This window comes from Python bivittatus, unplaced genomic scaffold (genome assembly GCF_059951505.1).
Source record: "Python bivittatus isolate LINGU-HERP-01145 unplaced genomic scaffold, Pbiv_v1 ctg000940_np1212, whole genome shotgun sequence".
Classification (NCBI taxonomy): domain Eukaryota; kingdom Metazoa; phylum Chordata; class Lepidosauria; order Squamata; family Pythonidae; genus Python; species Python bivittatus.
In genome coordinates this window covers 548,582-560,926 of record NW_028277123.1, presented here as the reverse complement: position 1 = coordinate 560,926, position 12,345 = coordinate 548,582, and the positions used below count along the sequence as shown (strand labels likewise).

At 44.5% G+C, this 12,345-nt stretch overlaps 1 protein-coding gene across 6 annotated transcripts in view; it reads left to right on the top strand.

The window, feature by feature from the left end:
• The first annotated feature begins 803 nt into the window (after positions 1–803).
• ULK2 (unc-51 like autophagy activating kinase 2) overlaps positions 804–12,345 on the top strand; it is a 78,056-nt gene continuing 66,514 nt past the window's right edge. For all 6 annotated transcript variants that reach the window (XR_015794208.1, XM_007425771.4, XM_007425770.4 and 3 more), the window contains exons 1-3: positions 804–2,093; positions 3,628–3,720; positions 7,736–7,777. Coding sequence is in view for 5 of the 6 variants with exons in the window: in XM_007425771.4 (XP_007425833.2) it covers positions 2,004–2,093; positions 3,628–3,720; positions 7,736–7,777 (225 nt within the window). In the remaining variant the exon portion in view is untranslated. The remainder of the gene's footprint in view (positions 2,094–3,627; positions 3,721–7,735; positions 7,778–12,345) is intronic.

The window sequence follows — 12,345 nt, the reverse complement described above, 5'->3', positions numbered from 1 at the left end:
TATCTCTTTATTTACACCCATTCCCTTCCAAGGAAGCTGAGAGAACATCTGTGGCTCTTTTTCCATCTGCCTGGATTTTTCTGCACAACACCCCAGCAGGATAGGCTAGTCCAGCTATATAAATAATAAGTTATTAAATTAATAATAAATGAAGAAAATAAATTTCAGCCAAATTCCTAGTTGCCTGGGCATTTGAACCCTAGGCCCTTGAAAAGCGATGAGATATGGATAGTCTGAAACTGAGATTGTGTGTTTTTTAAAGGCAGGCAGGTTATTATTTTAGGTTAGAACAGTAAAATTTCAAAAAGGACAGCTCCATCTATAGAAAGCAGCCGGCGGGGAGCGTCCCGAAAAAGGCTGGCTGAATAACTTGGCCAGAGGAGCAGGGTCTGAGGAATAAGTTAGCCACCCGTCCTCACTGAGGTCTCCCGCCTTCGGAAGTCCAACTTCTGCTAACCGCTTCGGCTCAGAACAACAGTATTGGGGCGGAGTTCCGAAGAACGCTTGTTTATCCTTTTGATTTGCGTGCGCGTGTTTGTGGGTCATTTCTAACTACTTATTTTCTTCGCTCAAATTAAAAAAAAGTACTGTAAATATCAAGATGGCGCCCAAGGCGATTCCCCTCTCCCCGTTTCGGCAGCTTTTCGCCCTCAAACTTTCCCGCGCGCGGACTCTTTTTCCCTCTCTCCCGGTTTGCCCCGCCCACTCTTTTTTTTGCGGCGGAGGGAGACGGAAGAAGGCGCTTGAGCGAGGCGTCCTATAAGAGCAGCTGCGCCGCGCGGAAGTTTCGCTAGTCGCGGCCGGACGCCGGTGGGGGAGGCTGGAGTACCGCGCGCGGAAGACGCGAGGGGCGGCAGCGGCCTAAGGCAGAGGACTCCTCCCCGCGCTCCCTTTCTCCCGAAATACCTGAAGCTTTCAGCAGCGGGAGGAGCTGTAGCTTTCCCCTCATCCCCCTTTTAGGCTCTACAGCCTTGGCCGCTTTTTAGAGGAAGGGCCACCTGCCCCCAAAGCCGGGGCAGATGTGGGGGCCAGGATGTAAGAGGGTGGACCTCTGGGGGGATGAACTCCCTCACCTTTTCCCCTCTTAATTCTCAGGCCGGCTATAGTTCTTCTTCCCCCTTTAGGAATATTTTAGTTTCCTTTCACCTTTAAAGCGTTTCTAATTCCCTCTGTCGGCTCTCTTGCCCACCAGTATCTCCCTTCAGCAAAAGAAGAAAAAAATCCCTCCGTCTCCCCCCCCCCCATCTAAAAGCAGGCATCTTAGTCTCTCATCCTGTATTAACGGGGTTTTCTAGTATCTGTCTCTTTCTGGGGAAAGTTGCATCTTTCCCTCCTGGGAAACTCTCATTGCCCCCTTTTTATTCTATGGCCCCATAAGCCTACCTCGAGGCATTATTATAACTGCATGTGACCCCCACCCCTGTTTTAAGGGGGCTCTGGATGACAGTCTGCTTTTTTCCTTTTCTCCTTCCCAGCAAGTACTGGGATTTTATGTTCTTCCCCAACCTTAGATCAGCTCCCCCTCCCGTGCCTCTCTTAAAAACAAGGCAGGCTTTCTCATGCCCACCTCCTGCTGAAGGTGCTCAGTCCCCCTCCAATGCCAGCAAGCCTTTGGCTTGAAATTTCCTCGAACCCTTCCCTTTAATAATGCTTGTTTATTAAAGGGACACTTTTTGCCCACTGCCTCTTGCTCTTTCTGCAGCTTTCTTTTCCAAAGAGGCTTAATCCCCCTTCTTCTTCCCCCCATGCCAGAAAACACTGACTGCTTATGGGAAGCTGGCCAGTTTCCCCCAGCCACCTGCCGGATTTCAGCATCATGCCAGCAGGTGCCCCATTTCTTTGGGGGTGGCCAGGACACAGGCAGAGCCAGCCCCCCTCTCTGTGCCTCCCCTCCCCCAGCCTGCTGATGTGAGCTTCGATTTGTCCTCCCCTTTATCCTTGTCCTCCCTGCATTTCCCCCTCTGCCCCCCATAACACCTTGAGCTTCATGCCCCCTGAAGAACATGGAGGTGGTGGGCGATTTTGAATACAGCAAGAAGGACCTGATAGGACATGGAGCTTTCGCTGTGGTCTTTAAGGGTCGTCACCGCAAGGTAAAGTTGGGGAAGGGAATCGTGCTCTCCCCTCCCCTTGTGATGATCGAGGCGGTGGAGGGCTACAGGGCTGTGGGGGGGGGCAGCTTGGATCCTCTGCTTTTTCTGTCCCATCCACCTGGAAAGCCTTTCTCCTTAACTGCCCTTTCTCTGGTTTTCCTAGCTAGGTTTATGCGGTTTGCTACACTTTGGTAAATCCTTGAATGGAGAGCGATGTGTTTTCAGAGGCTTGATGTATTGTCGCAGAAACTGGTGGTTTTCCTCTCCCCCTTCTTTTTTTGGCAGGGGTGTAGTAGCTGTGCTCCCCGCTGCTTTGCATCCCAGGCTTGTTTTTCTTTCCAAACAGAGCCAGGATGGAATGATGTCAGCCTCAGATTGCCTATTCCCCCCTATTCCCTCCCAATCTCCTCGCTTCTCATCCACACCAATGGCAAATCCGTAATCCTCTTTTAGTGTGGCTGGTAGATATGGATCATGGGTTTTGTAGTTGAGAGGATCTGTTAGGCAGCAGGGTGCCAACCTTTCCTCTTATCAAAATGTTTGGATGAAGTTCCCGGATTGGGTAGATGCTAGCCATTTGATATGTGGTTGGAGAGGGGGGCAACCCCTCTTTATCCCTTTTTTACAGTTGCTTTTTCCTGCCATGATAAAATGAGGATCTGATGGAGAATTGGCCAATTTCAAATTGGTCCTCAAATTCTGAAGAGCTCCTTTCCCCCTTTTCTTGCCATCTTTTACAAGAAGCTCTTGGTGTAGGTGTGTTTTTTTCCTAAGTATTGACCTCCATTCTGTCTGCTGCAGAGCCAAGCTGTCACTGTTCTCAGAGGTCTTTCTGTGAATCTGCTAGTTTGACTTAACAGCTGTTTTGGATCTTCACAAATGTACTTTTTTCTTGGGTAACTTTGAACAACTTGGGGTTTCTTTTTCTCTCTTTTGTTATTCCTTTTGGGCATCAAAACTGTACTGCAATCTTGTTGGGACAGGGAGCTTCTAGGCAGTCTGTTCAAGACAACTGATGGTCTGGAGGTCTCTTAAGGTGCACCATTGCTTGACTAATCTAGCACAGTAGGAGGTCCCTGGTCTTGCCTATTAAGCATTTGAACCCAGGTCTAGTGTTTGCTGAAGCTTATCATTGCCTTGATCCTAACAAAGACAAAGATAGGAGAAAGTTGTGAGTGTTCTCTCATCCCTGCAAAATTCAGTTATTGTTGCCCATTCTTGTCTTTGGGATGTGCAGCTGTGCTTCCTGCTTAAGTAGCATGCTGGTAGAGTTTGGGCCTGTGGTCCTGATTGTAAATTGTCCTCTTTACACTAGCTTTTCCCAGCCTGGCATTATCCTAGGCGGTGTTGGCGATTGTAGAGTATAGATTGTAGAGCTGTAGACCAGGTTGAAAAAGAGGACTCCTAGCTTCTTCCAGGAATCTTAAGCATCTTAAAGCTTTTAAGAAAAAGACCAGATCTGCTTGTTGTTGGGGCTGTTTAGAAAATAAGAAAATTTGTTTATACTAAAAACACTTTTCCACCCTCTTTTCAGAAAACTGACTGGGAAGTGGCTATAAAGAGCATTAACAAAAAGAATTTGTCGAAGTCACAGCTCCTGCTTGGGAAGGAGATAAAAATTTTGAAGGTACTGTATGCTGTGTATGCTAACAAAATGGGAAGGTCTAACAGTCACAGCAGCCCAGCATGATATTGGTATTTAGCAAAGCTTGCTTAGCCCAGAAGAATCAGCATCTATGTTCCTAGCTTTAGATTTCACTGGGCACAGTGACTAACCTTTATTTATATAGATTATGTATATATAGACTAACCTTTATTTGAGGGCCTTTTGGTTTGCTTTTTCATTGTACTATATTCTCTTTTCAACTTGGTTTGGAATAGATGGGTGAGGACTTCAGGAATGGTGTGGAATTTTCATACTTCTGTTGCCCTGGCTTTTCCTTTTTTTTCACGCAAAATGCTAACCAAGGAAAAAGGAACAATGTGAGTTCTGTGTTGGAAATTTCTGAATTAGAGATGCTTGGCCAATGACAGAGATCTGGCAGCAGCGTAGAGGCTGACAGCACAAACCACAATATGTTTGCCCATGCATGGTGCTTCTAACTTATTTCTTCTGGAGGATGCAGAATCCTTGTAAATTCAGCAGCCAAGATAATAGGAAAGTCTACATTCAGTGGTGAGGCATGCACTTTGTATGCAGGGAAGTTCCAGGTTCAGTCCCCTGCCTCTTCAGCTAAAAGGATCAGGTTTCAAGGGACTGGAAATACCTTTGCTGGAGATCTTGAAGAACTACCCATCAAGGCTAGACTGTATCTAGTTAGACTGGGATAAGGATTGTGATGGTAAACTCCCTTCTGTTTTTCTGGGTGTCCATCAAGCACAAGGGTAGAGAGGAGATGTTGACATTTTGAGCTGCTCCCATTCTTGCTTCTGCACTAGCTCTTGGGCTGAAGAACTCCCAATGGAGAAGCATTGTGTCCATTGTTAGAGCGGTGTCTTTGTCACTTTCTATCCTGGGATAAGTATACGGGCGTGTGCATTGTGAGGCTTGAGTTGCCTTTTTTCTTTCTGCACTCAGTTCCACAGTTTCTGGCTAGGGTATTGTTGGTTTTTTTGCTGCTTCTGTAGCTGCAGCTTCTGAGAATAACCAAGCCAGCCTGAGTTCTGTTGAAGAGGTTGCTTTTATGATCCCAGGCAGACTGAGTTCATATGTGATACCAAAACATAACGGAGTTTGCTTGGTTTTGGCATTGTGTGTCCTGTGAAACCAGGACTTGTGTTTTAGAAACCATGGATTATGGCCAAGGTGAGCAGGCCACATGGAGCCCCTGGGAACCTGTTTAGAGCATCCCAAGAGAATAATGCCAAAATTTGGCAGTAAAATGGCCAAATTTCAGAAGCATGTTTTTGCAGTGTTTTTCAGGGGGAGGGGATATTTCAAGAGTTGGAAAAGGAAGGAAGCTGCTCCCCCATGTTTACTCATAAAACACTCCCAAAACAGGCTGTAAATGTTAAGCCCATCTAAGCAAACTAGGGCTTAAGAGGAATATGTTTAATTCCAGCTAGTTCTTTAGAAGACAAGCTTAATGCCTGAGTTCAGACAACATGCCATACCATAATGTAGTTTGCTTCTTCAGGGCTTACCATGGCACATCAACCCAACCATTTTGAGTTTGTTAATGATGGTTTCTGTTTAAACGTATTCTCCAAATCCAGCTAATTATGGTTGCCTAAATAAGATCTGGCTAACTGCATTGTGGCTGAGTGTGCTGCGTGAGCCCAACTGTAAGGTGGTTCTTTCTCCAGCCTCAAGGGGTTGTGTGAACCCTGGAAGCTGCACTCTCCAGGTCAGACTCTTGGTCTGTTTAGCTCATATTGTTTCTGATGCTTTGAGACTTGGCATGCAGGAATTGTTCCTTTGCCCCCAGTATGCCCTTTCTAGCCACATCTTCCAGTTGCCTCTTACACAACACTGAAGTTTCGCAGAAATCTGCATGGACCCCTCCCTCAAACTTTCCCAATGTGATGCCTTCCAGATGTGGTGGGGCTTTGACTCCCACACATGCTGGTGAATATGAGAATTGAAGTCCATAGCTGGGGTCACAAGCTTGGGGAAACAGCTGAGGTAGCTAATTATGAGTTGATTCCTTGTAGGTTCAACTCCTGTGATGTCTGCTTTAAGACCATCTGAACATTTTATTCAGGTTATAATTCCATCCCTGCTTCCACAAACCAGCACTGTGGGCACTTTCCCTCATTTTTTCTTGTGTGAAGTGTGGTGGGAGTGTCAGCAAAAATTTTTTAGTATAACAAGTATTTTATGTTATAATGAACTTGTGAAATATTGTTTGCCAATTAGATCTTCTTGCAGTGTTAACGTTATTAGAAACCACAACCAGTCTCTTTGTTCCCACCTGTCATGCAGTTGAGGGACTGTTGTTGGGCAGGGGCAATTGCTGTTCTTTCTTGTAGCCATTTGCAGTTGAGAATCAACAATTTGAAGCAGATCTCTGAGAAGGAGCAGAGCAAGGCTGTGTCCCATTCCCAGGAACTGCTGAAGATAATTGATTCTCCAGAACTATTCGCTCTAGATCATTGGGGGAACAGATCATGTAGATAGCGACCCAGCCTCTGCACTAAATTCAGAACTTTGGACCCAAATGGTTGTCTGGCTGTGATTTTGATGCCATGTTGGCTGAGATTGTAGTCACTAATGTTCACAAAGGCATTCAGAAGTATTGGGTGTCCTTTCACTGGATAAGTTCAAGCCAAAGATAATCAACATCTGCCACAGATGCTTTATTTTGGATTCCTCCACTGATCAGCAAGTTGGCTTCAGTTCCTCCCTCCCCCAATTACTTTGAGTTGGGGAAGGTTAGTTATCACAAAGTAATAAAAGGCTACTCTGCGTCCTTATTTCAGAGCATTTGTATTTCATTATCAGAATAATAAAACTTGAAGTAAGCCATCTCTTCAAAAAGATCTAAAGGGCGTTGGTGACTTAAAATGTCTGCTCTCTTTGTTTACAAAAATCAAGAAAGGAAACTCTACATCTGTAAAAGTATCTTACTTGGACATACCCTAGAGCCCTTTGCTTCGGTGAGTCAACTTTTCCAAGAAAGTTGTTTGCCTGTTTCTGGCAAGCCATTCCTGGTCTAGTTAACATGGGGCTGGTTTGGAAGACATCAGAAGGTTTGGTTGGTTGAAAACTTGGCAACCACTATATCTTGGCTCATGATAGGAGCATATTATCCCTGCATTGAGAGAGAACCTCCTGGTTCCCAGGCAGAAGATGTCCCAGATGAACCTCCTCCCATGGCAGAGTCATCTGAGGTCATTGTTTTTTCTGATGGGGACTAAGAACAGGTGCAGTGGATCCTCCTGCAGAACTAGAAGTTCGGTGGCCACCTCACATATTGTTTCCAGGAAAAAACATTGTGGGAATAGTTCTATGGCAGCATATTGGTAGAACCATGGGTTGTGTATATGCTATTTAGATCAGTGTTCCCTGCTTTTAAAAAAGTCATCTTCAAGTTAATAAGTTTTACTTTAGGCCTCAGTGGGAAATACAGGACAGGGGATAAACTTTAATTATCATAAAGGGAAGGAGAAAAGGCAGCTTGTCAGAGGGCCAGGTTAGAGGTTCTATGACTGCTTGCCTTGCTGTTTTGACCTCCCTGAATTACTGTTCTTTGTACCCCCCTCCCCCTACTGGTTTGTCTTTTGCTTTTCTTCTGGGCCCCTCCCATAAACCACCTGTCTCCTAGCTTGTTCTGTCTAAGTCCACCCCCCAGTAAAACAACAACAACAAAATACTGGAATATCGGATAATGAGTTTGGAAATGAATTGGCTTTAAGTTGGCCATTGCCACGCCATGGCTGGTCCTAAGGTTCAACACCATATTTCTGTGTAGACACACCTGGTTGAAAGCAATTCTCTTATCTCTGAGCAATGCCGTTCAGGAGGTGAGGATAGACTGCAAGGAAAAATAAAGTTTAGCTTGTGGGGGAGGGGCACATAGATGTTGTACACAGAAAGAAGGTGTTAGCAACCCCTTACAGAGCTGCCTTTTGAATGGTTGTTCTCTTCCCAGGATTGACTTTGTGAGATTTCTCTGAACTATTTGTTTTTTATTTTCTAGGAATTGCAGCATGAAAACATTGTTGCCCTGTATGATGTCCAGGTGAGTTTGTATTTCTGGGTGGCCCCTGCACTTTTTTTTTTTTAATGAGTCTTTCAGTATAACAATTTTCTCTTGGCTCACCTGTTTTATCTCTTGCAGTGAACAACCCCTTTTAACAAGTGGCATTTCGGTATCAGCTTTACACCTGTGAATGTATGCATTCATCCGAAGCATAAGAAATCTGATTGTGGGGGGAAGAAAATGCCTTGTCAGTTACAAGAAAACACAAACATACAGAGTTGTGAGAGAAGCATTGCTTTGAAACTGGCTGAAACATATGTTATATGTTGGGTTGCTTTAGAGATAAGGGCTGGCTGTTTCTGTCGGGGGGGGTCTCAGGATGGGGATTCGGGGTAGACATGAAATACCTTATTTGCCTTGGCAAGTGCCTGCAGTAGGAGCCCAGTTGGTGGTATTCTTCAGTGACGATTGGTTGATTATGTGCCATCAAGTTGGCGTTGATTCTTCACAATCACAGATTCTCTCCAGGATCAGTGATAATTAGATCTACACAAATGGTTAGTGGTGAAATGATTGTAGACAGCTTAACAGGAATGGCAAGGATGCAGTTTTTAAGCAGTATATCCTAGTTGTAAGCTTAAAGAGGCAGAAGTTCCAACTGTATGCAATTGGCAAGTCTAGAACTGTGAGTTTATGACCCTTAAAAAGCCCATGAATTGGAAAATAAAATTAAGGATTCCAGCTGTGCTTTAGTTCATGGATTTTTCCCCCTTATCTGCCTTGCATACTCAGAGCCTCTGCTTGTGTTCATCAAGGTGAAAAGGTTATTAGCATAATGTGTTTGAGGCAAGATAATGCGCTTCTTAAGAGGGAGTGAACAGTGTCCACTGGTGATGGTTGAATGCAGCTGTATTTCTGAAATTACAGATTTATCCTGTGGTAAGCAAATTGCAGTCCCCTCCTTTTCTTGCATGTTAGTTTTCGTTCTCATTGTTGTTCTCATGTTGGTATGGAAGTAACATTGTCGTTTGAAGGGGTGGGAGGGGGGAATGCCATGAAAAGGACATGTTGCTGGGATATTCTGCTCACCTTTGCCTGCTGCCTTTGCAGTGAAGAGGTGATATGCTCCGATTTCCACTGCCCCTTAGATTCCAAACCTTCAGGACACCCCCACGAATGGAAACAAGATGAGGCTGCTAGTAGGTTGGTCACTCAGCTCCGCCTTGGCATCTTAGCAGCTGCTCTGTCTTTTACACAGACTTGGCAGTGAGTTTGCTACACATCCCACACCTTTGGCCCCAATCTTGCCAGCCCAACCTTGTGCTTGTAGATGTAATGCTGTCTTGCATTTATCTTTCCCTTCTGGATCCTCTCAGGCATGTTTCCCCTGGGGAAAGTAAGGGCAGAAGTCTAATTCTTTCTTCTTGCTTTTGAATCCCTTACTAATTTTTCCACCACCAGCATAAACTGGAGGAAGAAGGCAGAACATCACAGCTGCAATGCAGTTTGTCCTGGGAAAGACACAGAATCTCCCCTGACATCCAGTGTGGAAAGATTAACTGACACTGCACAGCATCTGCACCTATTGTGGTTGGGCTGTCTGACCCCTGACTGGAACCTCCATTCCTGAGGAATTGCTGTGATCCAATACTGTAATTTTTATGACTGCATTTCAGTTTTGTTTATTTTATTCATAAGTTTCCTCTCCCAAAAGATAGGATGCAAAACATAATGGCACTTCGCTGTTGTCTGATGAATGGGCCCCTTAAATATAAGCCTGCCATAGCTGACCTTGCCATTCTGGGTGGCGCTTTTACCAGTCTGTCCATAGCATGGGCTTACAGGTTCCCTTTTCCTGACAAATGCCTTGAGCACTGGGAGTTTAGAACAAAGCAGAGGAAAAAAATGAGGTAATGCCCATAGCATTTGCCCTGTTCATGGAGCCCAGGATTTTGAAGTCTGTGGTTATATGCTAGATGGGCAGGCTTGTTCTTCTGAAATATTGCAAGGTTAACAGTACCCATTTTGTGGGTCATAAGCAGTTGGCTGGAACAATCTGGCTACACAGAGACATGCCACCCCTCTGGGCATGCTGGGGATTGTTGCCTGAGCGTGAAATGTCACCCAAGGCGGAAGAGTTTAAGATGCATATTTTCCGGCTAGAAACAAAGGCGTAACCTTTCTTTTGGGGGGATGTGACAAGGAAGATAGGTGGGGTGTTCAGTTCTCTAGTAATGCTTGTATAGCTGTGCCAATGTCTTGCAAGCTGAGGTTAATTTCCAACAGTCCTGGTCATTTGGCCCTTAATCCAGCCCAGCCTGTATTTTGTGCCCACACTGATATCTCATTTCATTTAAGGTTTCTTTAGCAGCCAATATCAGCCAAAGGAATAGCAAAAAAACAAACGCACTGTGATTCTAACACTAAAATATAATGCAGAATCCAGCAAGACCAATCCAATTGCCAGAACTAAGCCAGGCTGGGATGGTTTATCACTAGATCTGGTTCTTTGGCAGTTTAGCTCTGAATTGGCCTTCCATGCGCTTGGTGTCCTCTATATGTGTTGGATTGCAGCCCCCAGAATTCCCAGCCAGCATTGCCATTCAGAAGGGGCCATCTTGGTGAAGCCTGTTTCATATTTTGCCAGAAAAGGTGTTCCTTGTGGGCCCATGAGACAACAATTGTACGGGTGGGCTGATTGCGTTCTCCTGAACGTTTGCTCAAGAATTTGCTTTGTTGTTTAGTACAAGGATTTTCCCTTTGATTCTACCCAGTTCTGCTCTTTCTGGCTCATGCATGAACTTCTAATGAGGAGGAAGGAAAGACTGCAAATACTCTTCTTTGGAAATATGACTCTCCCCTTCCCTTATCTTTTTTCCTGGATTGTTGAAAAGGTACTGGCTTGGCAAAGATTTGTCATGAAACTTTTCCTGCTTGTGACCATGCCAACAGAGTTGGAGGTTTGGTTGATCCTTCCAGCTCTTGACATAATTAATAGCTTGTTAGAGGAAGGATGTGTGTGAATGCCAGAGCTTTTTGAACGTATTGCGTGCAATTTCTGTAACAAGATATGAGGCTTGGCAGGCAGTTTGAACGTAGTAGAAATAATTGGTATCACTGCAGTCAACAAAAATAGGCTGAAGTTCATCAGCTTATGACTTTTTCCATGTTGAGATATTTGACAACATGGAACTAATGCATAGTCTGTAAAGTAGAGGCAAATCTTTAGAGCCACATTCCTCAAATGTGTTTGTTTTGCTTCTTTTAAATGCCCCTCCCCTGAAGTCCTGAACATCCACACTGATTTCCTTTCTACCTTTGGTGTTTTTTGGGTGGGAATATAAGCGCTAAAACTCTGCCCACGTGTCTTATTGTTTTCCCAAGTATCATTTCCCATTCTAACTCTGTTACCTTGACCCTAAACATATATAAGGACATACATAATTCTAGGAGTGGTCAGAATGCAACTGCTGCCGAGTTGGAAAAAGTTGCTTCCAAGTTTTTACTAAAGAATGTCAAGAAAGGTTGGACAACAGGGTAATAAAATAGATGCTCTTAGGAAATATATTCTATTCTGTATCTTCACATTCCCCATGAAACAGTTCCTCTCCCCTGAAGTTTTAAAAAGGGGGTTCTTTCTGTTTAAATTAGTTCATTTCTCACTCCTTCTGATGGTCTCCTTTTTTTGTTTTTCACAATATCCTTGTTGAAGTTTGAGAAATAGGGCGTAGGAAGACTTAGGCTTTGTCACTGCCTCTCTGCCCTCAACAAAATATACTTTGGGGACTAGAACACAGAAGCACCCATTATTTTTAAAGAACCCGTCCAGCAGTGTTTGTGTACCAGTGCACAGTATAAACTTTCTACTTCTAATCATGGCAAACTAGACTATAGAGCATCTGCCTCTTCCCTGTTTCTCTTTCACCTTTAATTATGAAGCTGCCACCTGCAGATCCACAGGAAAGGAATTTATTTATTTATATTTCAAATTTATATACTGCCCATCTCACGAAGAAGTGACTCTGGGCGGTTCACAGTAAAACAACAATAAATATTAATTAAAATACAATAAAAACAGTATAAAAATACAGTAAAAATAGAATAAAACCAAACACACACACAAATAATATCTTCCAAGATGTTGATGATCAGTAAGATGTTAACATATAGGAGCCACCCCCAGGGATGCTGCCCCTTTTCTCGCCCCATGCCAATTGGCAGAGCCAGGTCTTGACTGCTTTCCGGAAGGACGAGAGCACTCCATAGGGCGGGGAGCATGGCAGAGAAGGCTCTCTTTCTGGACCCTGCCAGTCGACATTCTTCCATCGACAGGGTCCACAGCATACCCTCTCTGCCTGACGGGTAGGATAGGTGGATATAATGAGGCTGAGACGGTCCCTCAAGTAACCCGGTCCAAGGAATTCACTTTCTTCCAAGCCTAATTAGGGCACATGATTCCTTCCCCCTCTTTCTTGTCAGAAGCTGCCCTTAAGGGCCCATGTCTCTGTGTTATTTCTGTCTTTTTCTTCAGATTAACTAAATAGCAGCAAATCCTATCCAAGTGTTGTGCTTGAAAAAACAATTACAGTTCAAGACTAACATCAGGG